Source organism: Natrix helvetica (genome assembly GCF_964273705.1).
Source record: "Natrix helvetica genome assembly, chromosome: 3".
Taxonomy (NCBI): Eukaryota; Metazoa; Chordata; class Lepidosauria; order Squamata; family Natricidae; genus Natrix; species Natrix helvetica.
The window spans coordinates 120,706,663-120,733,011 of record NC_138549.1 but is presented as its reverse complement, the minus strand read 5'-3'; the positions used below and the strand labels follow the sequence as shown (position 1 = coordinate 120,733,011).

General features: G+C 41.6%; 1 protein-coding gene across 1 annotated transcript; it reads left to right on the top strand.

Annotated features, from left to right (window-relative positions):
- The first annotated feature begins 13,329 nt into the window (after nt 1-13,329).
- On the top strand, nt 13,330-26,118 carry GPR61 (G protein-coupled receptor 61). Its single transcript, XM_081945985.1, has 3 exons — nt 13,330-13,434; nt 14,316-14,439; nt 23,074-26,118. Exon 3 carries the CDS (start codon nt 23,445-23,447, stop codon nt 24,810-24,812), a length of 1,368 nt encoding a protein of 455 aa, XP_081802111.1. The 5' UTR covers nt 13,330-13,434; nt 14,316-14,439; nt 23,074-23,444; the 3' UTR covers nt 24,813-26,118.
- Nucleotides 26,119-26,349: the final 231 nt, after the last annotated feature.

Sequence of the window (26,349 nt, the reverse complement as noted above, 5' to 3'; positions counted from 1 at the left end):
AGGACAAGTCCTTGTAATTTTCTTAGCAAGTTTTCAGAAGTGGTTTGCCACTGCCTGCTTCCTAGGGCTGAGAGAGAGTGACTGGCCCAAGGCCACACAACTAACTTTGTGTCTAAGGCAAGACTAAACCTCGTGGTCTCCTGGTTTTTAGGCTGATGCTTTAACTGCTGCACAAAACTGGGTGATTACGTCTTTTGCTGAAACTGGAAGATCAGTTTAATTTTGGATTGAAAGCTGCCTTAAAGAGCTGTTTCAGGGTGGGGTGGGGGATAAAATATATTTGTAAAACATAAAAACATTCCCCCCCACAAATCTTTTAAAAATGCTTTGTAATTTCTGTTCAATTAATCTGTTATAGCAGAGATAGCTAAAATTGCAGGGAAATACATATTTGTGACCGAGCATTGTTAAAGATGTTGAAGTGACAATATAAGATGAGCCTTAGTTGGATAGGGATATATTCAATAATTTTTTTTGTGGGAGTTTAATTTGAAATATAAATTACAAACTATTATTTCAAATTTCAAATAAAATAAGTGCTTTAAATAAAGCAACCAGAACAGGGCTGCAAAAACCAAATGATCATTAGAGAGACTAGAACTCACAGTCTCCAGGTGTCTAGATTTAGAGCCTAAATCACAATCCCAAATTGGCTCTCACTAAAAGAATAAAAAGTTGAAATCTATTTACTAAAACTTTCCTGTCTATTTGTACCCTTTATTTAGCCCATTGGTTAGTGTATTATACCAGTACGATGTAAGGTACCTAAAAACTGCTAAATTAAAGAAAGTAGAAAAAAACCAGGACTCCTGTGGAACTGAAATTTCTATGAAGTTCATGCAAAGTCCCCTGGTCACGTGTTTGTGATTTTCTCTGTCAGCTTCCTACAAACAAAGTCAATGGGGAAGCTGGCATGAAGTCAGAATTCATTCCCTCTCCCTGTGCATTATACTATCACAATTTTTGAATCAAGGTACCTCAAATCTGCTAACTTAAGGAATGCCTTAAAACATCCACAATGTTTCGACCGGTTTTATTCACAAAGTTCTGGTTATTGCAGCATCTCTGCAGCTATATGTTAAAGTCACTTTTGTAAGGAGATAGGAGCACCATTCTGCACTAGTGTTGGAGAAAATGACAGGCTTTAGACTTCTCAGGATACAGGAAAAGTTTATTTGGCAGCCAGGTTCAGAAACATTAGCCCATGGCTAACATTGCAAATTCTGAACAATCTTTATTATTGATGCACACATTCTTATACATTCTCAAAGACAGTGTAACACGGAAACACTTAACTCATTTCTTATTGGTTACATTAAGGAAAAAGCCTTATAAGGAGATGGGGGTCTTACTTCTCCTTTTGTTACAGGTATGGACTACATGCCATTAATGAACTTTAATTGAACCTTGTGGTTTTGGACTTTTGACATAGGGACATTTGCTGGAACATGTTGTGGTTGAAGGCTGATGAGATTTCCCTGTCCCTTTAAGCAAGCTTCTAACTGTTCCTTTTATGCCACGTCTTCATTCTTATATTTTAATCTATATTTTATTCTACTTTACTAGGATAAAAATATATCATTAGCCTAATTATTCTCTGTGAAAAGAGAATGTGGGACAGACAAACTCCTTTCCCCTCTATTGGAAGAAATGTCCTTCTGGGTTCAGCTCCAAGTGGGGAAAAAGACACTGGAGACATGGAGGCTGCTTGGAAAAATGGTTTAATGGTGGACAGGACCACATGGCTTGTGTCTTGAACAGAAAAGGTGATAAAATGCTTCAATGTTGGGTGAAGAAGAAGAGAAGGGAGTGTTGGAAGAAATGTCCTTCTGGGTTCGGCTCCAAGTGGGGAAAAAGACACTGGAGACATGGAAGCTGCTTGGAAAGATGGTTTTAATGGTGGACAGGACCACATGGCTTGAGTCCTGAACAGAAAAGCTGATCACATGCTTCAATGTTGGTGGAGAAAAAGAGAAGGAAGGAAGAGAAGCTGAGTCCCTGGTTTTATGCCCTCTCTGGCCTTTCATCTTGAGCTTGTATTCTAATTGGTTGTCAGACTCCCATGGAGTCGTGCGGGGCAACTCTCTAGGCTGTGTTTTGAATCCAGGTTTGGTTGAGTTCTCAGATGCCATGTGGGGAGTTGGGTAAAGGGCCAATATTATCATGCCTTAATCCCATCCCCCTGGAGCTGAAGGGAATAACTCTTTATTATGTAAAGGGACTGGCTTGGTCTTCTTAATGGCCCATTGACAAAGTGGGTGGGGGCAGGAAGCTATTCCCTCTTTAAAACATGTTTCTTCCTTTTCACATCTAGGGAAATGTAATATTCTGCCTTTTCAATATTTCCTAGGATATTTCATTTTTCTGGGAGAGGGCTGGGTGATAACTTCCTACAGGAGGAAGAGCTGAAAGTTCCTGGCTTTATACTCTCTGTTCGGCCCCAGCTCTCTGTTTCCTGTTCCTCTGTAAGGAACGTATTCTGATTGGTTATCAGGCTCCCATGGGGCCATGCAGGGGCAACTCTCTAGGCTTTGTTTTGAGTCCAAGTTTGAGTTTCCAGATGCCATGTGATGAGTGGGGTAAAGGCCGATACTACCCTTATTATGTAAAGTACACTAGCTCAGGCTTTAATGGCTCATTGGCAAAGGGGGATGGGCAGGAAGCTGCAGGGAGCTACTTTGTCTTTAAAACATGTTTCTCCCATTTTACATCAGCACACAGCAGAATATAATATTCTGCCTTTTCAATATTTCCTAGGATATTTCATTTTTCTAGGAGAGGGCTGGGTGCTAACTTCCTACCTCTCAAAGGATGACCCAATGGATTATAAGATATCTAGTAATTTGCATACTGCTACTTCCTGGCTATATAGCTAGAAGCATGTGACTAGAAGATTATACCAATTCTATAAAAGACAAATAACATCAAGTTTTATTTTAAAAGATTTAAAAAATCTCTTTAATTTAAAAATATCAACCTTCAGTGCTTGAAGAGATAAATTGGAGAACTGTTCAGATCACAGTGCATTACTACTTGCAAATTACTTAATAGAAAAATTCAAATACAAAAATAAAAAAAAACACAAGTTATCCTATTGGCTAAGCTAAAAGTCAGATTACTTCTTAATATGTTGGGTGAATCAAATCATTATGTTAGGGGACAAAGTAACATACTATCCTAGTGTAGGAAATTTTGTATCAAAATACATTTTATTCTTTATACTGTTGCCATCTCCCCTTAAGACATTAACAGAATCCGCAATGGACTGAGAATCAGTGTCTCCACTAGATAATTGACAGTCAAGCTGAAACTTAAGTTAATCAAGTAAAAATAGCAATAGCACTTAGACTTATTTACCACTTCACAGTGTTTTACAGTCCTCTCTATGCGGTTTACAGAGTCAGCCTATTGCCCCCAACAATCTGGGTCCTCATTTTACCTATCTCAGAAGGATGGAAGGCTGAGTCAACCTTGAGCCTGTTGAGACCCAAACTGCCAAATTGCTGGCAGCCGGTGATCAGCAGAAGTAGCCTGCAGTACTGCATTCTAACCACTGTGCCTCCATGGCTGGTGGGAATGGGGGAAAAATGTTTTACTCAAGCTTCCTCAACCCCCCCCCCAAATAAGTTACCCAGAACTAATCCATAAAACAAAGGATAAACCCTATTTGTAAACATAGAGTTAATTAAATTGGTCTTCCAGCGGAACTTCTTGTTCACAAGAATAAACATCATAGATGACATATACCTACACACACACACACACACACACACACACACACCTCAAGTGTCACTCTAGGATCAGCATGTATGCACTGCCACCTTTAGGACAAGTTCCCTTATAAAACAATCTCATTGTACCCCATTTCTCTGCAGCTGTCCCTAAAGAAAAGCCCCTTTGCTTTTGAGAATGAATATTTCTCCTTTCCTCACAACTGCCTGGATTTCATTTTTTAATGTATTCTTCTGCAACCCCAGTTCGAGTTGGAATCCCAAATTATTCTTCTGACACCATTCAACACATTTATGGAAGTGTGTTAACCACGGCTGATGGATCAACAAGCTGTGCACTTCAGTGTTGGGATTCAATTGTTTTTATGACCGGTTCTGTGGGCATGGCGCGGCTTAGTGGGCGTGGCAAGGGAAGGATACTGCAAAATCTCCATTTCCACCAAACTCCAGGTCAAGGATACTGTAAAATCCCCATTCCCTCCTCACCCCATTAACCTGCTTTCCAGCTCCATTCTCCTGTGCAGGGCAAAAGAAGAAGACACAACTGATCAGCTGGGACTCAGGAGGCAGTGAATACATGGGGGCGGAGCCAGAGGTGATATTTGCCAGTTCTCCGTACTACTCAAAATTTCCACTTTCGTTTCGCCAGAACTGGCCAGAACTGATTGAATACATACAGAACATACAGATAGAACATACAGATAGAAGGATTTAAATTATTTAAAAGAAATAGACCAAATAAAAGAGGAGGTGGAGTTGCACTATATATAAGAAATAACTATGTCTCTACAGAAATAGAGCACAACAATAATGAGAACTATCTTGAATGCATTTGGGTCAATATTAAAGGTTGTGGGGGAAATGACATTGCCATAGGTCTATACTACAGGCCACCCAACCAAGCAGAGGAAGAAGATGAACTTTTTGCTAGTCAGCTAACTAAGGTATGTAGGAAGCACACCACAATAGTAATGGGAGATTTTAACTACCCTGACATCAACTGGGAAACAAACTCTGCACCAAGTGGAAGATCCAACAGGTTCCTAACAAACCTAGCAGACAACTTTGTTTTCCAAAAAGTAGAGAAGGAAACAAGGGGATCAGCCATACTGGACTTAATTCTCACTAACAGAGAGGAAATGATAGAAGGTGTTGAAGTCATAGGAACCCTGGGGGCAAGTGACCATGCAATATTAGAATTCAACATTATCCAAACACAAGTAGTAGAACAAAGTCAAACTAGAGTCTTGGACTTTAAGAAAGCTAATTTCAATAAACTTAGAGAGAGCTTGGGAAAAATTCCATGGATGAGAATCCTCGAGGGGAAAACAACTCAAGAAGCTTGGGAAATTTTGAAAAATGAGATTAGAAAAGCCCAGTCTAACACAATACCAATGAAGAAGAAAAACAACAGCTCCCAAAAGAAACCAGCATGGCTGCATAAACAACTATCTGACAAACTGAAAGACAAAAAAAGTAAGTATAAAAAGTGGAAGGAGGGGGACATAACTAAGGCAGAATATCAGCAAATAGCCCGAGCCTGTAAAGATGAAGTGAGGAAAGCTAAGGCTCACAATGAAGAAAGGCTTGCCACAAAAGTAAAAATTAACAAAAAAAGCTTCTTCCAACATGTTAAAAACAAGAAAAAAGTTAAGGAAACAATTGGTCCATTGCTAGGAGAAAGTGGCAAGAAGGTGACAAGCAACAGGGAGAAAGCAGAACTATTTAACTCATGTTTTGCATCTGTCTTTACACAAAGGGATAAAACAGTCCAACCTATCAAAAGCAGCACCACAAAATTAGGAACACAAATTGAAATAGGGAAGAAAATGGTAAGTGAGCACCTGTCTACCCTAGATGAGTTCAAATCACCAGGACCAGATGGATTACACCCCAGAGTTCTGAAGGAACTAGCAGACGAGATCTCAGAACCACTGAATTATATCTTTCAGAGATCCTGGAACACTGGGGAACTACCAGAGGACTGGAAAAGAGCTGATGTGGTTCCCATCTTCAAAAAAGGGAAAAAATTAGATCCAGGAAACTACAGACCTATCAGCCTAACCTCAATACCAGGAAAGATTCTGGAAAAAATAATCAAGCAACGAATTTGCGAACACCTAGAAGCAAACAAAGTAATAGCCAAAAGCCAACATGGATTTGTCAAAAACAGATCATGCCAGACTAATCTTATTACATTCTTTGATAATGTGACAAAATTAGTGGACCAGAGGAATGCCGTTGATATAGTTTACTTGGACTTCAGTAAGGCTTTTGATAAGGTAGACCATAACCTACTACTAGATAAAGTAGAAGAATGTGGGTTAGACAGCATCACCACCAGATGGATTGGTAACTGGCTGACCAACCGCACTCAACGTGTAGTTCTCAATGGAACTGCATCTACATGGAGGGAAGTATGCAGTGGAGTACCCCAAGGCTCTGTTTTAGGCCCAGTACTCTTCAACATCTTCATCAATGATTTGGATGAGGGAATAAATGGGGAACTCATCAAATTTGCAGATGATACCAAGCTGGCAGGAATAGCCAACACTCCAGAAGATAGGCTTAAGATACAGAAGGATCTTGACAAACTTGAACATTGGGCACTATCTAATAAAATGAAATTCAATGGTGAAAAGAGTAAGGTTCTACATTTAGGCAACAAAAACGGAATGCACAGGTACAGTATAGGTGATACCTTACTCAGTAGTAGTAACTGTGAAAGGGATCTTGGAGTCCTAGTGGACAACCATTTAAATATGAGCCAGCAGTGTGCAGCAGCTGCCAAAAAAGCCAACACAGTTCTAGGCTGCATCAACAGAGGGATAGAATCAAGATCACGTGAAGTGTTAATACCACTTTATAATGCCTTGGTAAGGCCACACTTGGAATACTGCATTCAGTTCTGGTCGCCACGATGTAAAAAAGATGTGGAGACTCTAGAAAGAGTGCAGAGAAGAGCAACAAAGATGATTAGGGGACTGGAGACTAAAACATATGAAGAACGGTTGCAGGAACTGGGTATGTTTAGCTTAAGAGAAAGAAGGACTAGGGGAGACATGATAGCATTATTCCAATATCTCAGAGGTTGCCACAAAGAAGAGGGAGTCAAACTATTCTCCAAAGCACCTGAGGGTAGAACAAGAAGCAATGGGTGGAAACTAATCAAGGAGAGAAGCAACTTAGAACTGAGGAGAAATTTCCTGACAGTGAGAACAATTAATCAGTGGAACAGCTTGCCTCCAGAAGTTGTGAATGCCCCAACACTGGAAGTCTTTAAGAAGATGTTGGATAGCTATTTGTCTGAAACGGTATAGGGTTTCCTGCCTAGGCAGGGGGTTGGACTAGAAGACCTCCAAGGTCCCTTCCAACTCTACTATTGTATTGTATTGTATTATTGTAATACCACCTCTGGGGTTCTTGCAACTACAGGGTCTTAAAAAGTGGGAATTGCTATACTTGCAGGCCAACAACAACAACAGTAATAAGCCTTTGCCCCACTTTCTGTCTTTCTGAGTTGTAAGGAATCAAGAGATCAGGAGGAGGATGGGTCATTCCATATCAGTTCAGGCATCAATTGCTCTCTCCATATATAGCTAACCATGGCACAAAGATCCCTTGGCTACATTTCTGCAATGCCCACTATTCCCAGCTTGTGATATTCTTAGCTGTACTGATGTCAAAGGCAGCTGCCAGTATTCTGATACGGGGAGCTAGAAGATGGATAAAATCTGAGATATGATAAACCACATTAATAGAAGGAAATTGATTGCAGTGACTGGGAACAGTGCAAGATAGTGACTGACAACAGGGACAGGGGGAAAATAAATAAAATTATTGTTTTCTGCCAACTTGAGAGCAATTCAACTCAGCACTAAGAAAAGGCCCATAACATTCCACTATCATTGTCTTCTTTCTCCCAGTCTCCAGAATGGTTAACGTCAAAATAGATGGGACCTATTTCTCCATCAGCAAACCAGGATCTGGGAAATAAGAAAGCTGTTAGGGGTATCTCCGTTGGGAGACAGAAAATAGCGCAGCGGAATGTACAGCTAGAGAGAAAAAATGTTGCTAGTAGAAAAAACACATGAATAGAGTTTCAGACACTGCTAGTAAAAAACAAGTAGCTTTACTACTAATAATTGCTTCACAAGCAGTGATAGTAGATATATGTCCAAACAATTCAAAGAACAAACAATTGCTTACAGTCGCAGTTCACATTCCAGTCATCAAGTGAGCAAGTAGTTATCAAACATAGGACAAGCAGAGAGAGAGTGAGTGAGCTCCCCTGACTCCCTCTTATTGTAAAGTTAATTACAGCTGATAAGTACACTCACCCATTTAAAGCAACAACGACCATTTGTTATTGTATATGGATATATGTTGCCTACCCAACACTAGGAGTATACTCCCAACAAAAGCAATACAGTGTAATGGAGAGGAAGCCAACCCAGGATTGATCTCCTGAGAGTGTGGCAGAGCGAGGTTTGATCAGTTCCGTCCCATTTTGTTGATGTGACTTGTTTATGTTGCCATTAGTAGGCAATGCAGTGTCTGTGCTTGCATGGCATGCTGAGAGAAAGCCCTTTGGAGAAAGGAGACTTGTGTTCCATACTTAAACTCAATCCCATGTTGAGGGATTGAGAAACGAGGCCTCGACATCTGGAATACTAATCATATGAATAAGCACTTCTGAGGAAATCCAACAAGCCGTACTTCTGCTATATATATTAAGAACCAAATTGTAGCCTCCAAAGAAGTCGTGAGGTTTGTGTGAAAAACAAAGCTATATTTATCACATAGTGTTGTGAGTATTGTCTGGGAAAGTCTGCTGATCCTGTTTCCGACCAAAGACAAATATCACCCTGCTCTGAAAGCTTTACACTGTAATCCTATGCATGCTTATTAAACATTTATCCCATTAAGCCCTTACCTGTAGGTAAACAAGCTAAGCTCATACTGCTGTACATTTCATTCTAAAATTAGTGTTTCCGAGGTCAAAATCTATCTATATATTGCACTACTTGCTTTGTTTGGTCAAGTGATGCTTTTAAGATACACAAGTGCAATTATTTTTCAAGCATTCAAAGCTACTCTCATCTTACATTGTATATTTTAAGATACAAGTCTTGCAGTAGAAAACTAAGTCTTGATGACCCCAGAGATTGTTCTGTTCCTTCTACCTTCTGCTTCTAAGTGTCTATGTGGAAGTCTGCTAACCCAGAGGTCCTCTAGAAGCCACACATCACATCCTTCTCGACATATGCAGGGTGAGTTTTTGTTGTGACATGACATAATTACAATTTGTGTATTTAAGAAAATTCATATGGCTACCCAACTGACTCTCAACAATTCTGGATGGCTTACAGAGATAAAAACCCAAAGTCAATAGAAAACAATAACCCCACCAGTGGTGGGATTCAAATTTTTTTTACTACTGGTTTTGTGGGCGTGGCTTAGTGGGCGTGGCTTAGTGGGCGTGGCTTAGTGGGCGTGGCTTAGTGGCTGTGGCTTAGTGGGCGTGGCAGGGGAAGGATAACTGCAAAATCCCCATTCCCTCCCCACTCCTGGGGAAGGATCCTGCAAAATCGTCATTTCCACCCCATTCCAGGGAAAGGATATTGCAAAATCTCCATTTCCATCCCACTCCTGGGGAAGGATATTGCAAAATCTCCATTTCCATCCCACTCCAGGGGAAGGATACTGCAAAATCTCCATTTCCTCCCCACCTCACCTTCCAGCTCCATTCTCCTATGCAGGGCAACAAAAGAAAACCCAGCCAATCAGCTGGGACTCGGGAGGCAGCAAATAGATGGGGGCAGGGCCAGCCAGAGGTGGTATTTGCAGGTTCTCTGAACTACTCAGAATTTCTGCTACCGGTTCTCCAGAACCTGTCAGAACTGGCTGAATACCACCTCTGAAGACATCCCATCCTCTGGGTGACAACAATTAGTCAATTAAATAAGCTACTTGATGGGCTCCATCCCACTGGAGGTTCTCCAGGCCCGTTGGCATAACCAGGGGGTTCAGGGCTTTGTGAAAGAATGTCAAAGTGTGGGCGATGATGAGAAGGATGTGATTTGTGTCAGTCATATGATGCAAATAATGCAAATTAGATCACTTGCCCTCCCCTACAGGCTCCCAGGTCTGCTATAATAATAATGATATGCATTGTACCCTGCACTTTTTTCATGACCCACCATTATCTTGTCTCTTAGCTGATATGTAGACTCTGTATTACGAGGTGGTCGGTGTCTTGTGCTGTGCTCAGGTCATGGAAGGAGACCACATTGCTTTACATTTCCAAAATTGAAAATTTTATGAGCAATTGATTCTAGTATGAGTCAGGAAACAAACCTGTCCTAAAAATATGTGTTCAATTGTATATCTGAACAACCAACTGCTCTGTGCAAATGATTACAAATTACTGCAATCAATGTTAGTAACCTGCATGGGATAAAAAACAGTCATTGATAGAATAATATTACTCTTTAAATAATGATTCATAGTTGGATTGAATTAATCTGATGATACCGTAATATGACCTAAAAACCCCTGTAATTTCTAGTATCATATCTGAGCATTTTCTCTGTTTTCAACTGAAATAAAAGCAGTCAACTGTCATTTCATTTTTGTTTAACTTTTGTTTTAGATGCAACTGAGGCCAGTCCTGAAAAGAACCAACTTCTTCAAGCTGGCCCTTCAGATGTCTAAGATTTCTATGATTTATTTATTTATTGGCCTTCTAGATTATCCGAAACAACTCACAAAATAATCTGCCATAATGTCCTACTTTCACTTCAACTGCAATAACACAAGGACTATCAATAGATACAAACTAAATGTAATCCGTTCAAATCTTGATTGCAGGAAAAATGATTTCAGCAATAGAATAGTAAATGTGTGAAATACCCCACCTGATCCTGTTGTTAATTCCTCTAACCCCCATACCTTTTACCTTAAGCTGTCTACCATGGACCTTACACATTTCTTAAGAGGTCCCTAAGGGTGTGTGCATAAGCGCACCAGCGTGCCTACCGTCTCCGTCCTACTGTCCCATTTATATGTTCTCTTTTTATGTGTTCATGGATGGCTATGTTTTGCTTTATCCATTTATTTGTGCCATTTTTTCATGTGCTTTTTTATACTTGCTTCCCTGTACTTATTGACAAATAAATAAATAAGTAAACTCTGAGCAGCCTCCCAAAGTTAAAAAGCATTATATAAAAACAACTGCCATCTTTCTGCATCATTCCCCAACTTAACGGGCCCACCCAAATATCCTAATCCAAGACATGGGGGAGAGCTTTAGGTTTATAAAGATTGCTTGACATTGTGCAGTATTGGGGGGGGGAGGCATGGGGGGTGGGTGTAGCTTTTCCAAAAGGCAAGAGAATTGACAGAGATTATAGAAGCCAGCTGAAGTGGAAGCAGGTGGCTTTTGCAGCCCAGAGACTCCATACAGTTCACTAGATGATTGAAGATGTTGCCATATCTCACTGTGAAAGAAATACACTGTTGGAAGAAATGTCCTTCTGGGTTCAGTTCCAAGTGGGGAAAAAGACACTGGAAACATGGAGGCTGCTTGGAAAGATGGTTTAATGGTAGACAGGATCACATGGCTTGAGCTCCTGAACAGAAAAGAGGGATCACATGCTTTCATATGTTGGGTGAAGAAGAAAAGAGACCAAGATGCTGAAAGTTCCTGGCTTTATGCCCTCTCTGACCTTTGATCTTGATCTATTCTGATTGGTTGTCAGGCTCCCAGGGGGCCATGCAGGGGCAACTCTGTAGGCTGTCTTGAGTCCAAGTTTGGTTGAGCATTGCTTCTTCCCAGGTGCCCTGTGGTGAGATGGGTAAAGGGCTAATACTATCATGGCTTAATCCCATCACCCTGAAGCTGAAGGGGGAGATCTGTGTTATGTAGACTAGACTGCCCCGGGCTTTTTTAAATGGCCCATTGACAAAAGTGGGAGCTATTAAGAGTGAGTCTGCTTCCTGCCTAAAAACAAGTTTCTCCAGTTCTCATCCAGGGAAATATAATACCCTGCCTTTTCAATATTTCCCAAGATATTTCATTTTTCTAGGAGAGGGGTGGGTGCTAACTTACTACAACACAAAAGGAAAATGAGAGAGAGGAAGAGAGATGGAGAGAGGGAGGGAGGGAGGGAGGGAGGGAGGGAGAGAGAGAGAGAGAGAGAGAGAGAGAGAGAGAGAGAGAGAGAGAGAGGGAGAGAGAGAGCTTTTCAGATGCTTGCTTTAACAGCCAGCATGGCCCAGTCGTGACTGGAAGAAATGTGGCCACTTAAAGGCAGTTAACTATTGACCTGGTTTGGCTTGATGCAGGGCTGTACTTGTGTGAACTGCTGCCAGGAAATAGCAGCTGTAACCTAGGTGGGACTACCAATTGCATGTTTATTTCATACGGAGATATGGGAGGCTGGAGCCCCTCTGTGGAGCAGAAAGGGAAGTTGGAACCAGTCCTGCTCAATATGGGAGGCAACAGTAAAAAACAAAACCCAGAGCCTTGTTTTGTTTTTGTTTTTTTTTAAAAAAAGCTCCAGCTAGTTCCCACATATGGAAAATCTTGGGTTTTATAGAGCGTGCTATTTTCAGGTGTTTATCTTTTTGTTATGCTGGTCTTTTCAAAAAAGAAGGCAAAGCATGATTCTGAAACCTGGAACGAGGTAAATGGAGGTAAACTTCACATTAGTATTATAATCTACATCCTCTTCATTTAATTCCTGATGTTTTAGGGCTGGAGAAGTCTGGTTTTGCCATCCTGAACACGCCTTTAGTTTAAAGGCTGACATTTTTCCTGCCCTACCACTTGTAGTGTACCAGGAGAAATTTAAAAGACTGAAATGGAAATCAGGAGGCATCTAGGACCCAGAAGCTGAGACTCTCCCCAAGCTCTTGGCTGCCTCTCACCCTTCACTGCAGTGGATCTGTGCATCAGTTACAGTGGAAGAGAAGCAGGAGATATCCAGTATGCTGGAAGTCTACCTAGGGAAGGTATGAACTGGAACTGGGAGCAGAGAGGAGGGTCAGTTGTGGCCAGACAGCAACTTGCAGGCATCTGGGGTAGTAGATTGCTAGTGCTTTCCCATCATCCAGGTGATTGTGTGTAGGTTAGTAGCCAGTCCATTCTCCCTAAGATGCTGAGACAGAGATAAGTACAGGACCAGAGAGAGAGAGAGAGAGAGAGAGCAATGAGAGCATAAGCTATTTGGGGAGGATTCTTTTTGCATGTGATACTGGGAGCAGATTTCTCCCGCAGGAGAGCAAAGAGATGAGAAAGACCAACCTCTTCTAATCCTTTCTCCATTCAGGATTCCTATTCGCCTCCCTTCTGGCATAAGCTGAGGCCTGTTTCTTTACTGCTGGTCTCCAAGTACTACACCGGCAGTAGGAGTAGCCTAGAATAAGGTTTCTTGAACAGGAACAATGGACAGGAGTGATGGCATTTCGACCAGGGTAGGAGGTGTCCATTCATTTCAGATGGGAAGGAGCAGAAGAAAGAATGGAAAGTCCAGCTTTTTTTCGGGGGGGGGGGGGCTTTTTTTCTCACAAGGCTGGAGGCAGGACAGAGGAGGAAATCCATGTGAGCAGGATTTGAGCTTGTGTGTGTGAGTGGGTGTTTCTTGAAGACCACATTTACCTTACATGTACTACTGCTGATAGATGAGGAGAGTTGCCGGTAAGAATTTCAGCAACATTTGGAAGCTATAGTATCTGAACCATCCAGTAAAGTCTCACAGTGGCATGCTCTGGGGTCCCATCTTTAAAACAAGGCCATCCGAAAAGAGACGGATGGCATGTCTTCTCTGTCATGGCATCTGTCCTCTGGAATAGCGTCACCTGGGCAATTGAGTTGCCCCAATCCTGGCTTTGAAGACTTGAGTTTTTCTTCAGGTTAGGGAGAGTGTGCCACTGTGGGGAATTTGTATTTATACGTGTGGTATTTTCATTCCTGGATACACATTATTCTGGTTTGGATTGTTTTTAACTGTATGCCTTTTTATGAGTGGGAGGGCCTATAGCTTTGATTTGTAAGTAAATAAATAATCAAGGAGCATATATTTGTTCATGAGGAATTATGAGGTATGGGGAATGAGGGGAAACTCTCCTGTTATAGAACAGATAAATACTTTGTGGGTGCTTGTTTCTTTTGAAGGAACACTAAATGAAAGAAGTCGTCTTTGTCTGGTAAGATGAGGGAGAAGTTGGTGATAGAGCTGCCAGGGGAATAAAAAGGGTACTTCCATCCCAGTCTATGGAAAGAGCTGCTTGGTTGAGAGTTTTGGGTAAAGAGATGGAGAAAGGAAGAAGGCACATTGGGAAAAATATAAATAAGTTCTCAACTAGTGACTTTTGGAAAGTCCCAGAGAGTCCAGCTAGAGGCCAGAATGGATTTCTGCTCCATTCATGGATACTGCTAGATCTAACCATATTTTGGCCAATGGGCCAGAAGAAATGGGGTGGAGCCAAATAAGTCTGAGTAAGTTAATATTATCCAGGGCAAAGCTGAAGTCATAGATAGACTTTACTTTTATTTTGTTTTGTTTTACTCCCTATCAGCGCTGTGCTCCAAACCTATTTGTTGAACTGGAGTGCAAAGGGATATTTCCAGGACAGCAGCATGGACCTTCTTGAAAGCAAGATGACTGGCCAGCAGTTGTCGGCTTCAGAGCAACTCAAGTGGGTAAGTGCGTCTGCTGATCCTTCAAGTGCCTTCTGCAGATCCTTCAGGTTTGATATGGGACATAAGCAACCCAAATGCATGGGAGGATCAAGTAGAAGAGAAAATCCTTATTATCTCATGCATCAAAGCTCTCTATTCTTGTAAGAGGTGTTGTTTTGCCTGCTAGTCATGCTAAGTTGCGTAGTCTCACTAGTGTGCTTGGAAACTAACGTGACAGAGCAGGAATGCCAAGAATAGGTGAAGCCAGACAAATTGGCCCGTTTTTCTATTGGAGGATTGGAGAAAGCAATAATTAAGAAGCAAGATTAGAACCTTAAGCCTTACTGGAATTTAAGCTACCTATTTTATACCTTAAATCTCTAGGTACCGTTTCTGGCCACTTTTTAGAACGCCACCTTTTAGTATGTTGTGCAAAGCCCTCAGGTCCATAAGAGTTCACGAGTCTATAACGGAGGTTCGTGCTATGGTTAATCAGCTAACTTACACTGTCCATACTATGTCCTCTAATTGCAGGTGTTTAAAGAAAAATGTACGGGTATCATTCTCACTGGGGACATCTGCCTGACCATAATTTCATCATAGTGACTTAATCATTTCTTCTAATTTCCTGGCGTTCAATTGGCTTCAAACAATAAATGTCAGTAAGCTGTATGTATGCCCCATATTTAGCTTGTTCTGAATTACATCTTCTTCTGAACTTGGATTTCAGAAAAAACTTCCATGCCTTGTGTATCCGTCAACGGGACATCCAGTTCAAAAGACCAGGGAAATCTTTCTTTCTGAAATCCGGCAGGAGTGCTCCAAGCCAGTACCGAATCAATAGGAGGACAAGGCAGCTTTTATCTTGTCATGTTCCAGGTGGACATTGTGAGCATATGAATGTCTTAGATCAGAAATCGCTGGCAGGAGTTTATCTAGAATGATTTTTAAAAAGCCTTTCACTTCATCTCTTTTAATTGATTTTGCTTTTATACTTCTTGGATCCTGCTGGTCATCTTCCCTTACCATATCCCATAGCGTACCAAAGTTTTTTTTTAAAAGCCTTTATAGCTAAGTTCCCTAATTTGGACAAAATCAAACCTTTTTTCTTTAAACCTTTTTCCTTTAAAAAAAGATGATATTTCTCCTACAAACATAAAGGCACTAATGAGCTAGAGGATTTCCTTTTTTTCAATTTTCTGCCAGGTTCCATTATATCTGTGAGGGTATCATTTCACTGACATATTACACGCAAAACCCTTTAACTGGTTTGTCCTTCTCAGAATTGTGAAGGTACATTAAGAAAATCTTTACAACAGAGAAAAATTAACTCATCCTTAATAACAGTCTGAAAAAAAGAGAAAATTGCTGAAGGAAATTCTGAAAGAGGCTTGAAGTTTCTAAATCAACACTTACAGCATGAAACTGTTGTATTTTTAGCAGCCACTTGTAGCAGTTTACCAACTCACATAGATGCAGTTAAAAAGGGAAAGATTTTACTGAATTCTGAAGGTTAAATTCTTATTATTTGGCAATAGATAACAAATTAACAATATCTTGATTGGCAATAGAGTCCCCAAGGCTGTTGCTCTTTGATGGCACTGAAATTTGTGGCCTACAGGGCAACTGTGGGCTTGTTTCAAGTTATTGATGCCCAGGTATATGCCAGAGATTACAGTATATGCTAGAATTGTTTTTTGCCTCAGGGTAGTTGAGATTTGATCAGGCAGTGGTCATTGACATCAGTCCATCGCCACAGACAAATCACTTCCTGGTTGTTTTTTGACTCACTGGTGTCACTGTTTTCTGCAGGAAGGCAGGGCCGATTTGATTGGTTCATCCCAAGGGCCAATGGACCAATGGGGTTCCAGAGAGAGCTTGGGGTTTTCTGAGGATCTGGTGAGTGTCTTGGCTAAGCTCCTAGGCACTGCTTGGAATGGGCAGGTGGCTGGGGCCTTAGTTTGGGTTGTTCCTATGCAACCACTCCCTGTACATCAGGGATGGGGAACTATGGCCCTTCTAGGACACGTGGACTTAAGCTTCCAGAATTCCTGAGCCAGCTTTGGAATTCTAGGAGTTGCAGTCTACAAGTCATAAAGCAACCATAGTTCCCCACTTCTGCTGTACATGATTATGGGGTGCACCTTGCTTTCCCAATGGAAAATTGAGAAGATGAAACACCAGAAGGGATTCCTAGAATACTGCTGTGGGAAGACTTGAAGTGAATCTAACTGGACGCATATAAGAGCCAATATTAGTGTCTACTTTATAGTGACAAAGGCAGTAAGGCATTCCCTCTTACACACTCTTACTGTGTATGCTGATAGCTGTCCAGCAGCCTTGTTTAGGATTACCCAGTTTCTGCTGGATGGGCAGGGCCCCAGGAACATTTACTGGGCTTCTGTGAGGATTACTCAGGATATCTGGTGACTAAAGTTGCTCAAATTTGTTTTACCTTAGACTCAGTCTGGGCAGGCCACGCCAAGGTGCTTAGAGCTTGATCTGGTAGTGTGATCTGAGATGTGTTTGAGCTGGTGACTCCTAAAGATGTGGACTGGCTCTCTATGGCATCAGCTTAGCTATCTGCTTACTGGATCTGGGTGGTCCAAGGTTGTTAAAGAGACTAAGAAGGTAACCCCTGTTGGTATCGTAAATGGAGTGGGTGGCATGCCCCTTCCTCAAATGGTCATCCTTGGATTCAACAATTTTCATTAACTATAGACTTCAATTTTCTTTGTGGAGAATGTTAAGAAGGTGGTTCATTTGTAGCTGATGGGAATTTTGGAGGAAATTGATTATCTAGACCCATTTCAGTTAGGTTTAAGGCTGGGATTTCATTTAGGCTTAAGTACTGAGACAGTTTTGGATGATCTGTGCAGAGGCTATGCAGGTTTGGATGGGAAGGAACTGTCTCTGACACAATCCTTCCAAGACCAAGTTTGGATCATCCAAGTCTGGACATATTCTGCCTTTGTCCTTGGATGTGGTAGCATATTCCCATTCAAGGATGATGCACAGTTTGGGGATCTTTCTGGACAGACAGTTCCTGCTTGATGAACAGTTGATAGCAATGACCAGGAAGACCTTTGCCCAGCTTGTTTCCTTTCCTAGATTGTGGGAGCCCTTCACACAACCACTCGGGGCCTCATCACCTCATGCAATGCATTTCATAGGGATGGGTGAGGAGATAGGTGGCTGCTATGAAGGCCTCATGAAGGTCTTGTGAAGGGCCAGCAGATGCCTAGGTTGGGCACATCTCATCAGTAATAGTGGGAAGATGATGGTAGAAGTCAGCTGGGGACAGCAGGGGGCACAGGAGCAGCACGAGTGGCCAAATGCAGGGCAACAGGGCAGCAGGGGCACTAGACTGCAGGGTGACCAAAATGGCAGAGATGGTGGGGTAGATAGGTGTGGAGTGGAGAGTTGAGGCCACAGTAATAAATGTGGCTGGACTGCCAAGCCACCCAAATTTTATTCATATAATCATGGAGGGTCACACTGCAATGATTGTAATTTCAAGGACTGGTCATAACTACTGTTTGTTCAGCATCATCGTAACTTTGAACAGCCTCTGAATGAATGGTTATTAAGCAAGTACTACCTGTACTATCATCTAAAACTGAACTGGGCAAATTGTAAAGAACACTTAAATTCCCCCATGTTTTTCCTAAAATTCCATGGTGGAGCAGGAAACTGCCAATCAACCAAACAGGGAACTTTATGGAAATTATTCTAGGGAAACTGGTATTGAAAGCATTGTTATTTAAAAGATACCCTTGTCCCCAGGGCCTTTGCTGGAATTACAGATATTGGTAAAACATAATGGGGGTGGATTTTTTTTGTTTTTGTTTAAGGCAATGTGTGAATATAGCCATTGTGGCTTTTGCACAAGGGTTTATATCCTAATGTTATGTGTGAACGTAGCTAGCATATTTTAATGCAATAGTGCTTCCCTTACTGTAATTTGAACTCAAACAGATTGTTAAGATATAAATATTTGCAATCACATTATTATTAGTGTACTTTTACAGTATTTAGCTTTCTGCATAATTATCTTCAAAAGTGGTTTCCAAATGGAGAAATAAAAGGTAATCATGCACAATAAATTGAAACAATATACGTAAATCACATTAATTAAAAGGAGAAAAGGAACAGACCAATTCCTCAGTGATGTAGCTGCTGGTGGCTTATGGATTTCAGCGAGGAAATTATGCAGAAATCAGTTCAAGGTAGAACATTGTAAAGTACGTTCGCCTCGATCTATCATGAAAAAGCTTTGCTTAGGACAGCGGTGGCGAACCTTTTTTGGCTCGCGTGCTATAAGTGGGGGGAGCACAGGGGGGTCATGTGTGGGCGTGCCGCACCCATGATGCAATACGCAACCCTCCAGTGCGCATGCGCGCACTACAGGTGCTCCCCCATTTTTACATGCTTTTTTGCCCTCCCCAGACTCCAGAGGCTTTATAGGAGCCTGGGGAGGGCGAAAAGAGCCCCCCCCAAACGTAGGGCCAGTTTTTTACGCTCCGGAGGCTTCACAGAAGCTCATGAAGCCTCCGGAGGGCCTCCGGGGGGGGGGGAGGCTCTTTTCTCCCTCCCCAGGCTCCTATAAAGCCTCTGGAGCCTGGGGAGGGCGGAAAATGGCTTTAAATGGTTTAGGATGTTATACATAGAATTAAAACACTGAATCTGGATTGGGAGCTAATTGAGAGCCAGGTTGATCTAGTGCAGAGGTGTCAAACTCAAATTCATTGAGGGCCACATCAGGGTTGTGTTTGACCTGATGGAGGCAGGGTGGGTGTGGCCAGAGTGGGCATGTCTGGCTTGATGTCACTCATGTCGGGGGTGCCCGTGATGGCCCGACTGTTCTGCCAAGGAAAATGGGCTACCGAGCTCCATTTCTGGCTGTGATGGGCTCCTTCACCCTTCTGCTAGTGAAAATGGAGCTTGGGAGGGCTGCATGTTTTTGCTGGCAGAGGGTTGTAGGAAGCCGTTGCAGCCAGAAATGGAGCTCAGGAGCCCATTTTCGCTGACAGAGGGGACTGCAGGCCGGTTCTTCATTGTTTCCAAGGTGGCCTTGTGGGCTAGATCTAAGCACCCCGTAGGCCAGATTCTGCCCACAGGGCTTGAATTTGACACCCTAGGTCTAGTGGTTAAAGCTAAACCAAAAAGCAGGAAAGCAGGAGACTGTGAGTTCAAGTCCTTCTTTAGCTATGAAAGCCAAGTAACCTTGGACTTGTCACTCTCAGCCCAACTCACCTCACAAGGTGGTTGTTGTGGGGAAAATGGGAAGAGGAAGGTGTGCTAAACATGTTCGCCGCTTTGAGTTATTTCTAAAAACAATAAAGGTGGGATATAAACAAAAATACATTTAATAAATAAATAACGACTCAATAGTGAGCCCCCAATACCCTAATTAAGAACTATACATAACCAGGCACCATATAAATACAACACGTAGAACAGCCCAGTGCACATATTTTGATGAGGGAGAAGTTCCCTGATGATGGGCTCCAGCACGAGCCCAAAAGCTTGAAAGGCTAAACCTTTGGGTTCTGGTGGCCGACTAGATTGGATCCTGCAGGAAATAAATAATTGGCAGCCAATCAATTGCTTCAACAGAGATATAATACATATGACTATCTGTATGCCTCATTCAATGACGTGGCCATTATATTTTGCACATGTGTAATTTTTATTAAAGACATTTTTAAAAGAAACAAAATTTTGAAATTAAAAAAGGAAAGGAAAGAAAAGTAATTTCAAAAAGTACAAAGGAAGAAATAGAAAAAGGAAATATTATAAATAAGTACCTTCCAACCTTCCTAACAGCAGTTACAAGTATATTTGTATTTTAGTTTCTCTTTCTTAAGATTACAACATAATTTCCTATGGCCACCGTATTTTGCATCGGCTATGGCTTTTGGATGAAACACAGTTACAGTAACCTACACTTGAGGTGAACAACAGACACTGTTTCCCTATCTAGGAATTACAGAAGTGACACCCAATTTAGGAAAGGAAGATTCCCCACTTCCAGGGATAATTTTCCTGGATGGTTTCTGTCTTGTCTGTTGGCTTTCAACCCTCTTAGCACTTTATCTCAATATTAATTCAAAATATGCAGTCTATTATTCAGATGGTTTATATTAGGGCTCTATGTGCTTTGGAAGAAGTATTTTGGATCTGGCATAAGTGAACCACTTCGTTGCTATGTATTAAAGCAGTCTGACTTTTTTCAACCTGAAATAAAAGGATACTGTTGTTTTAAAGAATGTATTCATTAAAGCTAATGGTACCCTTACAGCAGGGGTGTCCAAACTTGGGAACTTTAAGACACCCCTGCCTTACAGCAACTCCACCTGTTTTTCAAGCTCAGATGGATACCTGAAAAAAAGTGGGGTTCCTTTAATGAAAGCTAATAAAGTCCTTTGCTTGTGTAAAGTTGAAAAAAAAAATCTGAATAACTTTTTGAAACTAAATAGAATCAAGTATCCACAGCATATTGATAACTCAATGTCTCAAAATATGTTGTACATTTTGAACAAGATTAAGCCTCGTGGCAGCACATACAGTAGCTGGTTTCTGAGATCAACACTAAAAATAGGAAATGAACCACTATAATACAGCAGTCCCAGCTCACAGGCATAATCCTGATCAATGAGATCAAAACTATATACTGAAAAACAAAGCAGGATCAATCAGTCACATTCCCTCTGTCTTTCTCTTGCAGGAAATCATCTGCCAAGGTCACTTAGGCCGATTCTGTCCCCAACCATGCCTAAACTCAGTTTAGAAGAGTCAATGTAATCAATCGCTTTTAAGAACATAAAAAAGGAGCATACACGTCACCCTCTCAAGCATATTTCCTTAGCAAACGACATATGCATCAGCATCCTTGGAGCTAGGGAGGGCTTATTTAGGAGAGGATAGGCAACCGGCTGTTATCACTCGATCATACAAAGACATGTTCACCACTCTGTGGATCCACTTAGTCATCCTTCTTTTTTTTTTTTTGGAAAAATCAGGATTGGCAGGGTTCAAGAGGATACATATTAGCATTTTGTCCATGTCTTCTACCTTAGATATTGAAAACGGTTCCTTACGATTAAGCCAAGATGAACTTTATACCTCAATATTAAAACAAGTTAAAAGTGGCATGAAGATGGATGACACTTTTACCATCAAAGTGCCTTTGCAGATCTCTCACAGCAGATTTTGGAGGTCTCTAACATGTTTTATAGGATATATAATTCTCTAATCACTCTAAAAAGTTCTCTTGGGTGGCTTCTTGAGGATGCAATGGAAAGCAAAATTATGGACATGAATGTCTATCTGATCAATTAATGGCAAGCTAGCATTTATCTTCTAGCTATCTATTAGATAGTTTTACTACCCAGTGTAAACCAGAAAACTTCTCCAGAACACTAGAGAGGGATCCTAAGAATAATCTTTTCAGTGGTCCATTTTATTTCAATGCTACGTAGAACAACATGATCATTATTCAAGGCATTCCAAAGTCTGTAGACACCAAGCGTCTTTGTAAATATTCCTTTTCTATAGAAAGACAATAATATATTAAGAGCTGGCCCTTAACATTCATCACCAGATGATGGGCACATTATGGTAGCAAGCAACTGCTAACTCTTGCTTTGCAGTATCTGAACTATTTGCCCTACGTGTAAAGAAAAAAAATTAAGTCAAGGATATGCCCTGTTTTATTTCTTTTTTTTTTTTGACAAAACAAACCTATCATGTGAAATTCAAAGCTTCTTTAATAAGGGCAAGCCCAAACATACATTTCAAAAATCCTTCCATGGTCCGCTTGTTTAGACAGCTGTGTGGGCTGAATATTAATAGTAAGCATAGTGTGTCCTTAACCAAATGCCAGGAAAAGACTTTCATCGTCTTTGAAGAAGTTTTTTGGTCAGTAAGATTTGATGGATCTCAACAATTCTTGCAGTCATGACTGATGCTGTGCTCAAAAAGGTATGTACTCTTTATTCAGAGCAGTTACCCATCTTCTAGTAGTGCACACAAGGTTAGCGCTTTCATCTACAATCATAACGTGTGGTAATTCCACTCAGAGAGCCGAGTAAAAGAGGAAAGAGCCAAATCAAGTGCTGCTCTGCTGTATATCTCTTCTGTCTTTTACATGTCTTCTTCTCTCAGTTGCTAGCGATTATTCACAGTGGGATTTCTACTCTCTATTAACCCTATCTTTCCGCTGCTGAGATATCTCCCACATTCTTCACATTATTAACATGGGCGGAAAATGGGATGAGAATGTATAAAATAAAAATTGCCTATTCAGAAACAATTCAACTTAACCTCTGGTTTTATGCAGGACAAATGTTTGGTTAGATGCCCCTTTCTCCTTGAGGACTCAGTAGGCTGGGGGCCGAACTCAGAATCTCACTCTCCTTTCTTGGGAGCACCCACTCTAGGTCCCCTGAAACAGACCATACTCATTATATTCCAGAAAGTTCAAAGGGCCCGACTTTCACAGCAACCATCCAAGTGGCTCCCCTGAAAAGGACAATCTGCTTTAAAGGCAGAACTGCCCATTTCAGTCAGCCCCAAATGTAGCTCTGCCAGCTCTGAACAGTTTTGGTTGACACAGTGTTTAATCTGTAAATATATCTGCCTTTCTTTCAGGTGCAAACATTTGCCCCGGAAACAGCATGTTGCAAGATGCAGTAAAGCTTTATACACTTAGCAAGGAAGGGACTGTTCTTCAGGCTGGGTCCTACGGACTTTCTACATTGCCGTGCTATTATATCCTATGACATACAATCAAGATGAAACAGATTTGGTGAATTAAGCAGAGCCCCTGATTATAATGGCTTACAGAACTGTGCGGTACTGGAAAGTATAAGTACTCCGAAGACCTGCTGGACTTGAATGTTGGCAAACGATATGGCTAGTGGCTGCTTGCAGACCACCATCTCTCTTGATTCTCTCTGACTACTTTCTGGGGACCCAGAATAGGATGGGTGATGGACTTGTAAAGGGAGGTGCTAATCTCCATGGAGCCTTCTGTTCTTCCCACCCCGTGGGTACGGAATCCTGCCAGGATCAGAAGGCTGCTTCAGGCATCCCAAAGTTCCATGCTTCTCAATTCTAGCCTAGACACCAAGCCCAGAGATGTGGCCTCCGAGTCTGTGGGTCTCTTCTTCATGCTTTTGATTGATTTGACAGCCATTGTGGGCAATGTAGCAATTATGACGGTCATTGTCAAAACCCCAGCACTGAGGAAGTTTGTCTTTGTGTTCCACCTCTGCTTGGTGGATCTTTTGGCTGCTATTACCCTAATGCCTCTAGCCATGCTGTCCAGCTCAACTTTCTTTGATGGCACAGTCTTTGAGGATGCCATATGTCACACCTATCTCTTCCTGAGTATTTGCTTCATCACCATGTGTATCCTTTCAATCTCAGCTATTAACGTAGAGCGCTACTATTATGTGGTGCACCCCATGCGCTATGAGGTCAAAATGACTGTAAGCTTGGTGGTCTGGGTCCTGGTTGGGGTTTGGATCAAGGCAGTAGTTATGTCCATCATCCCCATCCTGGGATGGCTTTCCCAAGACCATATCAATAGATCCCTAGCCTACAATGGACGGACCTGCTCCTTGCAGTGGAGCCGAAGTGCCTACTGCAAGTTTTTTGTGATTTTCTTTGCTGTTTTCTACTTCCTCCTGCCGGTTTCCATTATTTTGGTGGTCTACTGTAATATGTTTAAAGTGGCCCGAGTAGCTGCCATGCACCATGGTCCACTCCCCACTTGGATGGATACCCCACGGCAAAGATCAGAATCTCTTAGTAGTAGGTCCACAATGGTGACTAGTTCAGGAGCCCCTCGAACTACCCCTCAGAGGACGTCTGGGGGTGGGAAGGCCGTCATCATCCTCCTAGCAGTGGGGGGACAATTTATCTTCTGCTGGTTGCCCTATTTCTCCTTCCATCTCTACTCGGTGCTGAGCTCCCATTTTCCTGGCCAGCAGACGGAGAATGTGGTCACTTGGATTGGTTATTTTTGCTTCACATCCAACCCTTTCTTCTATGGATGCCTCAACCGACAGATCAGAGGAGAGCTCAGCAAGCACCTCACCTGTTTCTTCAAGCAACCACCAGAGGAGGATCTCAGGTTACCCAGCAGAGAAGGCTCCATTGAGGAGAACTTCTTGCAGTTCCTGCAAGGGACAGGTTGCCGCGCTGAGGCCAGAAACGCTCTTACCCAGCCTAGCCCCAAAAGGGACCAAGCTACCATTGATTTCCGGATCCCAGGACAAATTGCAGAAGAGACCTCAGAATTCCTGGAGCATCACATGAACAGTGATATCACTGTCTCTGATAACTACATCAGAGCAGCACGTTCACCGAAGCCTGAGCTGTAGCTAGGTTTCTTCTTCTTCTTTTTGCACTTGACAATCTTGATTTATTGATGTGTGAAATGCAGAATATAGCAGCTGAGGAAGAATGTGTACATTTGTATATGGGGGAGTATTTAATAAATACACCATGGCAATTGGAACCCTTTCTCTCCAACGTGCTGCTCAAGTAAACCCACACACACACAATCAGCTGCTCTTCGTATCCAGTTAATTTCATTTAGTTTTGACTAATACAGGATGGTAATTGCTCACTCGCCCCATCAACTCATTCTTAACCTTTGTAGTTGGAAACATCTCTTTTCTGAATATTTTCTTTTCTTCTTTCTTTCTTTCATTTGTTTGCCCCTTCATTTCTTCCCTCCCTCCTCTAGTAATTATTACCTTCTGCTTTGGACTCCTTCCATCCACCTTCTAATCAAGGCTGTCTTGGACTTGTAGGATTATAAATGAGAGGGCTCATTGTTATTTGGCCTAGGCATGACTGAGCTACAAAAAGGCCCAAGGATAGGTAGCAGCAACAACTGGATGAACAACTGACCTTTAGGTTGTAGGAACACATGTTGCAGCTCCACGTCCTCCTGTTCTGAAGGATTACACATTGTCTTACTATTAAAGACGTCAACAAATCTAAAAAAGACACAAGAATCTTTCCCTGTAGTTAAAAGTAAACAAGCCATGGATGATCTCAGTGGCTGGATTCTTTTGTTACACTAAACCAAAATAAAATAAACCACTTGGTTTAATGCAGATGGAACCTGGCCAATATCAGAAATAGATTAGAACTACGATTTTAATTGCAATGAGTTTACATTGCATTAGTAAAATGAAGCCTATGATCTGGTTCATTGCTTTAAGCTGTTAGTAGTCCTCCACTTGCAACCACAATCGAGACCAAAATTCCCATTGGTTGGCAAGACAGTTGTTAGTGCTGCCCCATTTTTATTACCTTTCTTGCCAGCGTCGTTCAGTGAATCATTGCAGTTGTTAAGTTAGTAACATTAAGTGAGTCTTGCTTCCCCATTGACTTTGCTCATCAGAAGATCTTAAAAGGTGATCACATGACCTCAGGATACTGCAACCGTCCTAAATACGTGCCAGTTACTTGGTGTCCTATTTTTAATCATGTGATCATGGGAATGCTGCAACCATAGTCTAAAAAACGATCCTAAGTCAGTTTTTTCAATGCTGTTGTATCTTAGAGCTGTCATTAAATGAATGGTTGTAAGTCGAGGACTACCTGTAGTCTGCTTGTTTGCAATGTATCATTAAACTTTGAAATCAATCATAACAGTTAATAAATTGAACTGGATCACCTGACAGAAAAAGACAATCACTGACTTTAATAGATTAAAATAAACATGATATGTACTAGTGATTTTCCTCATTGAGAGGTAACTCTCACCCCAATCTACTAGCAATTTTTCTGCTGAAGCCTGGGGTTTTGTGCTTATTGTCTCTTTCACACTGTACTTGTGCTTGCAAAGAAAAACATGTTTTTGTATATGTAGATCAGAAGTGAGGAACATACAGTTTTCTAGAT

Bases quoted from the DNA above. Each gene is read 5' to 3' on its own strand.
- GPR61 (XM_081945985.1), top strand. From the start codon at position 23,445: ATGGAGCCTTCTGTTCTTCCCACCCCGTGGGTACGGAATCCTGCCAGG.